At 37.2% G+C, this 11,543-nt stretch overlaps 1 protein-coding gene and 1 pseudogene across 1 annotated transcript in view; both read right to left on the bottom strand.

The window, feature by feature from the left end:
- LOC144649327 (uncharacterized) overlaps positions 1-1,674 on the bottom strand; it is a 2,436-nt gene extending 762 nt beyond the window's left edge. Inside the window, exons 1-2 of the mRNA XM_078508815.1 lie at positions 1,542-1,674; positions 1-1,065 (exon numbers count right to left, since the gene is read on the bottom strand). The exon at positions 1-1,065 is cut by the window's left edge and continues 762 nt beyond it. Of these exons, the coding sequence (XP_078364941.1) occupies positions 613-1,065; positions 1,542-1,562 (474 nt within the window). The 5' untranslated portion in view covers positions 1,563-1,674 and the 3' untranslated portion in view covers positions 1-612. The remainder of the gene's footprint in view (positions 1,066-1,541) is intronic.
- An 8,521-nt stretch (positions 1,675-10,195) lies between these two features.
- LOC144649322 (uncharacterized) lies at positions 10,196-11,313 on the bottom strand (annotated as a pseudogene).
- Between the last annotated feature and the right edge of the window lie 230 nt (positions 11,314-11,543).

The raw sequence follows: 11,543 nt of genomic DNA, 5'->3' as shown, positions 1-11,543 counted from the left end.
CCTACTAACAGAACAATTACTTAGGTTACCTACATGACTTAACGTACAATTACTTACATTTTTACATTTCACTGCATTAGAGTTGCTTACATTCTTGAGAGACTCAGAACATTACAATTTCGTTTCATCTGTAGATTTACAAAAAAAACTTTTGATCGGTGTTCATCTCTATTGTGTTTTTAAAAACAAAATTGTTTTTTGAGAAAATAGCATTCAAAAGTTAAAAGACGGCATACCGCATACGGGTTGGAACACCACTTTGGTGGCCATAAAAAATATTGGAGAAATAAAGCAAGTGCTTTCTTTGATACTCTTAACACTATGTCCGGAACTATTTCGAAAACTTGTCTTATGGATTATAGCATCTGAAAATATAACGTAAACAAATTATTTTTTGTGACATTAAAAATGCAGTGTTTTGCGCCCTAGCAAATTCGACGCAATTCCTAAAACGAAAATCTGATTTCGAAACAAATCAAAGTAAAATACTTGACGCTAAAATTAAAAATGTCGACTTAATATGAAAATCTTAATCTTCACTTACAATCAATTTTCAAAGAGTAAAAGGCAAGAACAGTCCCTCTTGTTGCATACATGACGCCTCAGTGATGCTTAGTCATCCAAGACCCAAACAAAGGCGACTGCTAATGTCTTCTGCGTCCACATCCAATAGTTCTTGCATTTCCTGAATAGAAGCTTGTGTGGGTACATCACCGGCTTACAGTGACTGTCACACTGTTTCGTACAAACGGCCTTCACCAAAAACCTCGGAATGGTGTCCACGTAGTCGATAATTTCATACTTGAATGGGCAGCGTGTTTGCAGTGTAAAACCAACACTTCTTGTCATCCTGTTTGGTGCATTTGCGGTTAACGTTTCCGAGAATTGATTCGGCTCAGACACGATCATGTACTGACGACGGCGAATGAAGCGAAGAATGTCGTTGGATGATACGTTAGCTTGTTGCGATACGCCCATCCCAAGGCAGTTGGCCAAGCCTCTCCAGTGTCGGCGGTCTCTTCTTAATGAAAAACTAACGGAGATGAAAAAGAGTCCCAAAACAACCTGGGAAATAAATAAGCAAGGTGATATTGAATAATCGTTTTACGGTCGCTTAGTTCTTACTTTATTCCTTTTACAGTGATAGCTCTCAAGCCGAGATAATTTAACACTTTGTCTGCGTCTTGTGTCAAGAGAAACAAAAGAATTATTTAGCGCAATGTCCAGCTTTTTCAGTTTACTTTGTTTTCTAAAAAATTGTCATTGTTTTGTATCAAAAAGTGCAAGAAGATTTGTTATTTTGTTAAGTTTTACTTTCGCTATAAGTCTATTATTTTAAAAAATGAAATACGCAATACAAATAAACTGTTGTTTTAGATCAGATGTAGCATAGGCGAGTCGGTAAGCCTAATTTCAAAGAGCAATTGTTTTGATGCAGTTTACATATAGGAGCTCAAAATTCTAAGTGGTTGTTGTAGCTGTGTTTGCCTTAAGATTATTTGGTAGAATTTCACAGCGCTTATCATATAAAGGTAACTTACCACATGAAAAGCTTTGAACATTTTTCACTTGATGGGCTACCTCCTGCTCCTTGTGGATCGATTCCTTTTGATCTCTCTTCTCGTTCACGCGAAAGGTACTGTTGCTTATGTTTTATAGTATGTATTCTGCCTTATATTGGCGTAGAACGCACGAGGCGTTCGTGCTTCCTGCTTGAACTCGTGCTTCCCGTATGACCTCGCCTAATATATTTTTAATTACAAATCAGCACGTATTACAGAAGAGGCTTAAAAGGAAGTTCTGAAGTTCCGCCGGTAAAATGAACACAACCCACGCAATGTGAAACTACTCAGTACCTTGACACTTGATAGGCTACCTCCTGCTAAACAGGTTCTGTTGCTTCTATTTTTAAAAGTATATATTCTGCCTGATATTGGCGTCGAATGTACTGGGTTTTTGTGCTTCTCTTTTTCAGATGTACTCACTATTTTGGAATCATTAAGTTATTACTGAAATTTATTTGCTTGTGAGGCAGTTTTAGCACACGCGTAAGCCATACATACGGTGAAAGTATGAACTCGCCTGATATTTTTTAGTACAAATTAGCATATATTACAGAAGCTGCTTAAAAGGAAGTTCCGAAGTTCCGCCAGTCAAATGAACAGTACTCACATGCACGCAATGTGAAACTGCCTGTGAAACTGCTACCAAAGTATTCGACACTTGTTTATTAAAATACCGCATTTTCTCGATTAAACGCCGGGCCCCGAATAAACGCCGGGTCTCCAAGCTGTATTTGAAAATAACCCCCTTAAACAATTATTAAAGGTTTAACATGCTTTAAAAATAATGTCTAAATATATTGCTGTCATTTCTAAGAAACATAGGGCTTGAACAAACTCCTGGAATCAAATAAACGCCGGCTCTATCGGGCCAAGTTTGAAATAAACGCCGGGGACGTTTAAACGAGAAAATACGGTAATCTCATGACGCCTTTCGCAAAATGAAAGAAAGTAACATGCACAGCTATCGATGATCATAAATTAAAGTTTTAGTTCAATGTAGCTGTTATGATTTACAATTTACTCAAAAAGAAATTATTTACTTTGTCGGCAACTTTAGCACACACGTCACTGTCAACCGTGAGACGGCAAAAAAATGACTCCACTTGATGATGTATATTTCAAAACAACACAGATCACTCAAGACACTTGCGGAATATTCTGCCGGCAACATGTAAATCACCAGAACTCACGCGATGTATTTAAATAACTGTCAAGACTTCTTATTAAATAAAGCTATTAAGAGGCTGTGCCCGTAATACCGATCAGGGCCCGGTTGTACAAAGCACGATTTTAAAAGCTAATCCAGGATTAGCGTGAAATTTGGTTTCAATTTTTTAACATTTCTTTGAGGCTTTCTGTTTATATTTTCTCTCCCCCAGTTTTGACGTGGACCAATCTCAAAGTTCACAAAACATTAGCTATGGAAAACCGGGCTTCTTAACAAGAGAAATTAAAACCTCGATCACTTTCTCCTGGGTTAGCGTTTCGCCTTTCGAACAACCCGGCCCTGGTCGATCTGGCTTGAAAACTAGTTTTCGCTCATTTCTTGTGTGTTGCAAGACTTTCATGTACTTATATTATCCACATTCGCTTGCTCGGATCATTCATTTTTTTCGAGGATTTTCGGTTTACCCGACCAGCGCTCGTAACGACCACTCTCAGGCTTATTTTACCACAACTATGAAAACTATTTAAAAGAACTAACAACTTCTGTAGCAAACAAACACCACAGCCAGTTCATCCTCGGAGACCCACGAGCAGTTAGTGGAGGTAAGGGAAACGAAAAACTGCGAGAAAAAAGTTCGGCGTAAAAAAGTTGGAGCGATTGAAAGGTGCCCCTGAGGAAAGAGTCTTACCAGGCCAGTTCCAAACAGCTTTCTGAATACTGCCTCCTGATTGGACAGAAAAGTTCTTTGTATTCCCTTTGTATTATTCTGCCTAATCGGCGACCTGCAGGTCTACAATCCTTTTTGTGTGTTCCAATACGATGTACATACACTAAACCAGTTAGCTCGCTATCTTGCCTGTTCGTCAAGTTTTTTGTTCCAGGAAGAATGTCAGCTAGTGCCTTCCATGGTCGAAAAAGTAGGATGGTTGACGGCCCATTCCCGCGGTGAAATGTCGGAGGACAGGATGTCCGCTCAGCCCCATACATTTATTGTGCATACCATAAATACATTTCTTTCTTTAGGGCCTTTGGGACTACAACGCTTTGTTCAAGTCATTTCTTCAGCTGTTTTGCTAATTTTCAAAAAGAGTTTAAGACTTTTTGGCGATTCAGTGCGTCAAAGAAGCTAAAATAATTTAAGACAAGAAAAAAATTAAAGAAACTTTTGTGTTTTCGCGTTCAAAACTCGGAAAATCAAATACAAGAATCGCTTCGGCCCGCGTAGCTGGTCGGCCGCTCAACACATCTGATTTTACGTGAAACATTTCTCGAGTTTGCAAAAGTTTTGCTTCAGGCAGCGAATAATTTTCCTATGGAATATCTGAATGAAACCTTTAACGTCGATTTCCCTGACTTGCACATCGCATACAAGCTTAAGCTCGCAAACAGCACACGAGTGTTAAGAAGACACTAGCCGAAAATGTATCGTCCCGAGCAAAACCTTATAAATAACTAGTGTTAGAGCGCACGAAATGGATTGCAGACCTGCAGGCCGCCGAATGGGCAGAGTAATGCAAAGGGAATACAAAAAAACTATTCTTCCCAATTAGGAGGCATGCACAGTATTCAGAAAGCTGTTTGAAACTGGCCTGGTAAGAATCTTTCTCCAGGGGCACCATTCAATCGCTCTAACTTTTCTATGGCGAATTTTTTTCTCAACGTTTCGCGTTTCCTTCACTCCCACTAACTGCCCCTGGGTCTCTGAGGATGCAGCCAGTTATATTATGTCTTTTTAATGTAGCATATTGAATTTCATGAGCATTGAGCTCGAATCAAGCCAGCAGCAAAATAACGACACCCTTATCGCACACCTCGATGCAACACGCGAAAACGGCTCAGATTCAAACTTCATTTTTGAATCTAACCAACGCAGCTAAAAAGTAGATGTAATATGAAACGTTCCTAAATCCTTCTGGAATCGTCTTATCGTCTAAGAGCTACCAACGCAAACAGCTGTGTTCAATCAATCAATCAATTTTATTTCCATTTTGGTCACTACATGTTACATAAATTTAGGAACATATAAAAGAATGGAGGAGGACTAAAGAAACCCTTACAGGCTTTTACTAGATAGTCCCCCTTTAACTAAGACCTTAATTACAAAGTATTTAATCAATTTGGTATCAGGATTCAGCTAGCGAGAAGTGTATTCATTACATCATTCAAAATCAACAAGTGTGATTGAAAAACCTAGTACTAATATTAAATTGAATAGGCACAACAATTTGACAGTAAAAACTGTTTCATCTTTCTTTTAAATACATGTAAGGACTATCAATAAAGCACAAAAGTTGTTGGCTTTACAGTCATGATAGTTGAATGTTGTGGTAAGTTGCAGGTGAAGTTATTTCAGCTAATCCAGTTCTTTGAAAGTAAGCATTCTTCAAAATCAGGGCAGTTTTTATACAGAAATCAAATCATCTTTTCTTATTGCAAACAACACAAATTGTCTTTTATTTGTATCTGACTTGACTGCATTGCGATCCAAGAACTACTGAAACAGTGCTTTTTGTTATTACTGATTAATTATGATATATACCAGAATCCAGACAGCGAACTCAAGGTGATCAATGAGCCATGCATAACGCGTGGGCTTTGCTGGTCAATCACAATAACAAACAAAAAAAAACCTAGTCAATAAATTTCTTTTCAACAGAAAAACCCGCGCTAACGCTTAGTCCATGGCATATTGATCGCCTTTCCATCTCGTATGTTGACTGTAAGATTCACCAATCGTCATTCTCTGGCCGTAAAATGGCGTACTAGAAAAAAAAACTCACAATCGATGTGAAATCAAGCCGGGTAAAGTAGTCCATTAGACGGTAACAAGTATGACTTTTTCTCATTTGTGAATTCACACTTATCGAATTCCTATTTTTGGTTCTTGAACAACGTCCTGAAGCAGAAAATATCATAGAGAGTGGCCAATACATCCAAAATAATCCATTTTCATGCAAATGAGGTGTCTGTTCACTCTCTCGCGCGAAAATTAAATCTTCTTATATAGAGATTTTTCTTAGACTTTTACCACTGCTCGTTAGCGAGTTACTCATGTCAGAAATGTGAACAAAATTGGGGGACATCGAATTGATTTCCGAAATACATATCTAAAAGAAGGCGCTTATTTGGATAAATTTGACTTGAATATAATAATAATAATAATAATAATAATAATAATAATAATAATAATAATTAAAATTTGTATGGCGCAAATTAACAAATAAATATGATCAAAAGCGCCTCACAAAATAAAAATGAATTAATACTAAGAATATAAGTGATTTAAAAACTAGCTATTTACAATAATGTACATATGACTAAAAAAGAGATTAAAAAGCATAAAAAATAAAATTAATAGATAATAAAAATGATCCTGTTCATACGCTTTCCTAAATAAAAAAATGTCTTCAGTTTCGATTTAAAACGCTTAAAATTGTCCCCATGTCTTATTTCTCTTGGCAATTTATTCCAAAGAGATGGAGCAGCAGCAGAAAAATTAATTAGATCGTTTATATAGTTTGGCGCTTGGCCATGTATCGCTTAATTAAAAAGTAATTATTAAAACTTTAAAGTCACTTCTGAGTTTAACAGGTAACCAATGTAAAAAATATAAAACCGGAGGTATATGACTGAAGCGTGGAGTTAGACATATAAGCATAGCAGCTGCATTTTGCACGCATTGCAGCTTATGGGTGGACGGTTAACCATAAAGGAGACTGTTACAGTAGTCGATACGCCCCTTTATGAAAGCATGCACTAGCGTTTTGGCAGACTCAATGGTAAGAACCTTTCTGATGCGTCTTATTTTGTGCAAGTGATTAAATAAAGTCCCACATGTCTTAGTAATGAGTGTCACTAAACTAAGGTTAGTATCAAACCAAGTTCCAAGATTTCTTGGAACAGCAACAGGGGCACCACTGACATCACCAACTGACAACTTCTCGATGTTCACCTTACTAAGTTGTTGTCTTTTGCCAATTATTAAGAATTCGGTTTTGTCGTCATTTAGCTTAAACTTGTCAGTAATCATCCACGTTCTGATCACCTTTATGCAAAGTTCCAGTTCCCCAATTGCTTTAGATTGATTTGGTGTAGAGACGGGCTTGGAGGACAAGTAGAGTTGCGTGTCGTCTGCATAAGTGTGTGCCACAGGAAGATGATCCTTTATCACCTCGAATAGCTTGCTAGAATAGATCGTAAATAGTAGGGGTCCTAAACATGAGCCTTGAGGAACCCCATGTGGTAAATTGCAACTACCAGAGAGACACCCTCCAACGACTTCAGAGCTGTACCTGTGACACCAAGACTCGATTATGGACGATGAAGTAGGATTTTGTGGTCCACCGTGTCGAACGCTGCACTGAGACCAAGTAGTACTAAAAGTGTCACATGCTGGTGGTTCATACTCATTAGAATATCATTCTGGACTTTTAGGAGCGCAGTCTCAGTACTGTGACATTTACGATATGCAGACTGAAGAAGTGGATAGAGGCCAAAATCCATCATGCGGTTGTCTATCTGGTCAAATACGGCGCGTTCTGTCAGTTTTGACAGGAATTTAAGATTGCTTACAGGTCGTTGGTTTTTAAACACCGAATCACCAACCTCCTGCTGGTCAGGTGGTTAAGTGCTTTCTCGTTCGTCTTGAAGGGAATAAATCGAAAGGTCATCAAAGTTGCCGAAAATATCGTTCTTAACAGTTAAGTGCCATTTGAGGGTTGAAAAAATATCCAGAAAATTGGCGTGAGGAACGAGGTCTCGTACAGCAATAACAAATTCAAATAGATAACAATTTGCGAGATGAGAGCTAATATAAGTTAATTGAACTAGTTATGAAAGAGGGAGGAAACGGACCCGTTGTTACTTTGTATACCAATTTGAAACAATCTGAAACACTCTCAAGACCAGAAAACTTTTCTATAGAAAATTTTGACAATTCTTCACTGGCGCGGATCCAGCTGGTTTAATTAATTTCCACCGTTTTACGGAGATCAGCCAGTTTTTCAATAATAAGTATATATTTTTCTTGTTAGAGAATGTTTCCAAGTTTTAATATAAACTGGTCAGCATTTGCGAGTTACTCAAATTACCCGAAAAAAGCACTTTCAAGTTCAAACCTAGTAGTTACGGGCAAGCGTTCTCTAAGAATGAGAGTCGGCTCAATTGCTGATCTGCCTGAGGGCCTGTTTCAATATTTCACAAAATCATTATTAAAAGATTTATTTCTCATGTTTAATATTGCCTAAATTATGCTATTTCACTGATAGCTTTAAGAAGCGGAAATCAGACGTTTAGCGCTTATGTTCAATGTTTTAATCTGTAACGCCTTTACTTTGCCGAACGCTTGCCTTATCGCGACAAGCACGGATAGTACGTTGCTTTCTGATAGGTTCCATTACAACAACATCAAATGATTCTCTAGTTCGTTCGTCGCCATGGTTACATGATCGTTCCTCAGTCAAAACCTCCAAAACGAGTAAAATAGCCATTTACACTGGGAAATGTCGCTATCAGATAAAGGCAAAAGATTTCATCGACACAGTTTCTAGGTGTCAGCTCGGATTGCTTTCATGCACATAGGTCTGGGTGGAAAATGCGTTTAGAATTTTTTTTCTTTACTCAAAAAATTTATAATTTTTAACTTTCAACTTACAATTTAAAAATGTACTTATTTCCAAGCAGAAGAAAATCGTGTGGAATTTGAACTTGACAGCTACACCCACAACACAGACAATTTATATACCACGATGGGTCTGCAAAGCGACGAAAACTTGGGAAGCAAAGGACCTACCTTTCTATACTAAATTCTTCACACCACAAAAACGAAACACGCCCAAACTTGGTATGGTCCTTTTATAATTATATTTTGTTTTACCTCCAGCTTAAAAAGAATGCAAAATAAATCGAGACTTTTTCTTTACTAAAGCTGTAAAATTAGTAACTTTTTCACAATCATTGGGCAAAAAACCATCCACCTTTAATGACTTCTCAGTTCTGAACTAATTCTCTACTCTCTTAGACGAGATCACTTAAGGTCATTGCCCTGTATTACACTGCGCATCCTTACTGCGCAGAATTTCACGCGTAGTTAGCGCGCGCACATAAACAAAATGGAAATTACACGACTTTTCTTCCATATTAGGTCTATTAATTGTAAAAAAATCTGTGAAATTCTAGTACAAAATTGCTTACTTTGCGTAAAGGAAGCTACGCCCCTGACAAGTATGGCGACCTATCAATTTTTTCTCAGATTTTGGGTGTAGCGATCAAATTCTTTTGTCAAACGAAAACATATCAATTCCTACGTTTGAAAAATAATTATAACTGGAAATGTTTAAATTGCCAGTACTCACATGTGGCAAGGGAACTATTGGGGAATTATGTGGTATATACAAGGTCTTCCTGCCCTAAACGAATATGGGTACCCCACCTTTTTAATTTTCAAAGTTTAGTTGAAAATATATGTTCAGTTCAGTTTCGGGGTAGTGACATTAAGTTTTAAGTAATATCAGCTTTAAAATTGGTGGGTACTACAGGTCTATAAAGATATCTCGTTAGTGCGGCAGTTGAGACACGCAGGAATGAGACAGTTTTACAGGAAATCAAAATTTTCGTTTGAGAATCTTGTTTGGTTTATCATGTAACTTATTGTGAATTAACCTCGACCGTTTGGCACAGCGTTTGAGGCTGTAACAAAAAATTGAAAGTGGCATATGAAACATAATCGGATTTTATTTTATAAAGGGGCTTCGAAAACTGCTTACAACTAAAACAAATTCATTTCGATAAACACAAAATTTATAATAACATGCATTATATTAAGATTCTTGTGTCAAATTATGAAATTTCTAAGAAATCGATTGAAGTTTTCCTGTTCAAAACCGCAAATTTAAGAGGGAACTGTCAGCCTGATAAATACAAGACGGCCACCTTAAAGGAAACACTTGACTTAAGCTTGGCTCTATAGCGCTCTTCAAAACGGAAAACGATTCCGAAAATTGCAAACTTATTTTATAAATAGATTTACAAAAAACATTTCACCAATGTTTGGCTCCGTAGAGCTCTTCAGAATGGCAAAATTATTCGTAAAATTGCAAATTTTTTCATAAGCAGGAAAAAGAAAACATTAGACCAATGTTTCGCCCTATAGTCAAAAAAGAATTCTATATTTGGAAAATGATTCAGAACATTACAATTAGTTTAAACAGTAGATTAAAAGAAAAAACATAAAGTTGGATCAGCTTCATCTCTATTTTGCTCTTAAAAACGAAATGTTATTTTTCAAAAAATAATGTATATAAAAAGTTACAAGAAGGCATAGTTCTACAACGGTGCTTTTTCCGATGTTCTAAGCTTTATCTCCGAAACCGTTTCGAAAACACGTCTTGAAAATATTACGTGGACATATTCTTCTTTTATGACATAAAAAATGTTGTGTTTCGCGTTTCCAAAATGCTTTTCTTCTAAAACGAAGATCTGATTGCAAAACAAATCAAAAGTAAAATAATTGACACTTATTATAAAAAAGTCCTAATATTAAAAACTTGATTTTTACTTACAAAATTTTATTTTCAAGGAGTTAAAAGGCAAAACAGGTCCATTTTGCTACACACATGACGCCGCGATTCTTAGTCGTCCAAGACCCAAACAAAGGCGATCGCTAATGTCTTCTGCGTCCACATCCAATAGTTCTTGCATTTCCTGAATAGCAGCTTGTGTGTGTACATCACCGGCTTACAGTGACTGTCACACGATCTTTACAAATGGCCTGGCTCAAAAACCTCGGAACGGTGTCCACGTTGTCGACGGGTTGATACTCGAATGGGCAGTGTGTTTTCAGTGTGTCTGCAACACCGACGCCTCTTGTGTTCCTATTTGGTGCGTTTAACGTTGGTATGATTTGATGTGGTGTCGGCGGATTCGACTGAGGCACGATCATATACTGACGGCGGTAAATGAAGCGAAGAACATCGTTGGATGATACGTTGGCTTGTTTCGATGCGCCCATCTGAAGGCAGTTGGCCAAACCTCTCCAGTTTCGGCGGTCTCGTTTTCGAAAGACAAACTGTCGGACTGGGAGATGAGAAAAAGCCCCAAAACAACCTAGGAAATTTGAATAACGTGATATTGATTTTGGTCCCTAGTTCTCACTTTATTCCTTTTACAGTGATGGCTCTCAAGGCGAGATACTTAACACTTTGTTGCGTCTCGTGTCAAGAGAAGCAACACAATAAATATTTTGCGTAATGTTTATTCAGTTAACTTTGGTTTGTAAAAAAATTTCATTGTTTGTACCAAAAAGTGCATGAATCTTGTTATTTTGTTTAACTTTACTTTCGCTATAGGTTTGCCATTAAAAAACACGAAATACACAACACAAATTAACTGTTGTTTTAGATAAATGTAGCTGATGCGAGTAGGTTAGTCTAACTTCTAATAACTAAATAATTTCGATGCGGTTCTATACATAGGAGCTCAAAATCACGAATGGTTGTTGTAGTTTTGTTTGCCTTATAGCGTATTTGGTAAAATGTCTCAGCGCTTAGAAAGGTAACTTACCAAATAAAAAGCATTGAACATTTTTCACTTGGTCGGCTGCTTCCTGCTCCTTGTGGATCGATTCCTTTCAATATCTCTTGTCGTTCAGGCAGAAAGTTTATGTTGCTTCTGTTTTCAATTGATCATTTCGCGTTGGTTATAAAGTTTGACTTCTGCCTGATATTGGCGTAGAACTTACTGAGCGTACGTGTTTCCCTTTCAGATGTATTAACTATTTTCGATTCATTACTTTGTCGCTTAAATTTATTTGC

Source organism: Oculina patagonica, chromosome 1, assembly GCF_052425735.1.
Source record: "Oculina patagonica isolate OP01 chromosome 1, crgOcupat, whole genome shotgun sequence".
Lineage (NCBI taxonomy): Eukaryota > Metazoa > Cnidaria > Anthozoa > Scleractinia > Oculinidae > Oculina > Oculina patagonica.
Note: the sequence above shows the minus strand (reverse complement) of the source record. Positions and strands in the feature narration are given on the sequence as shown.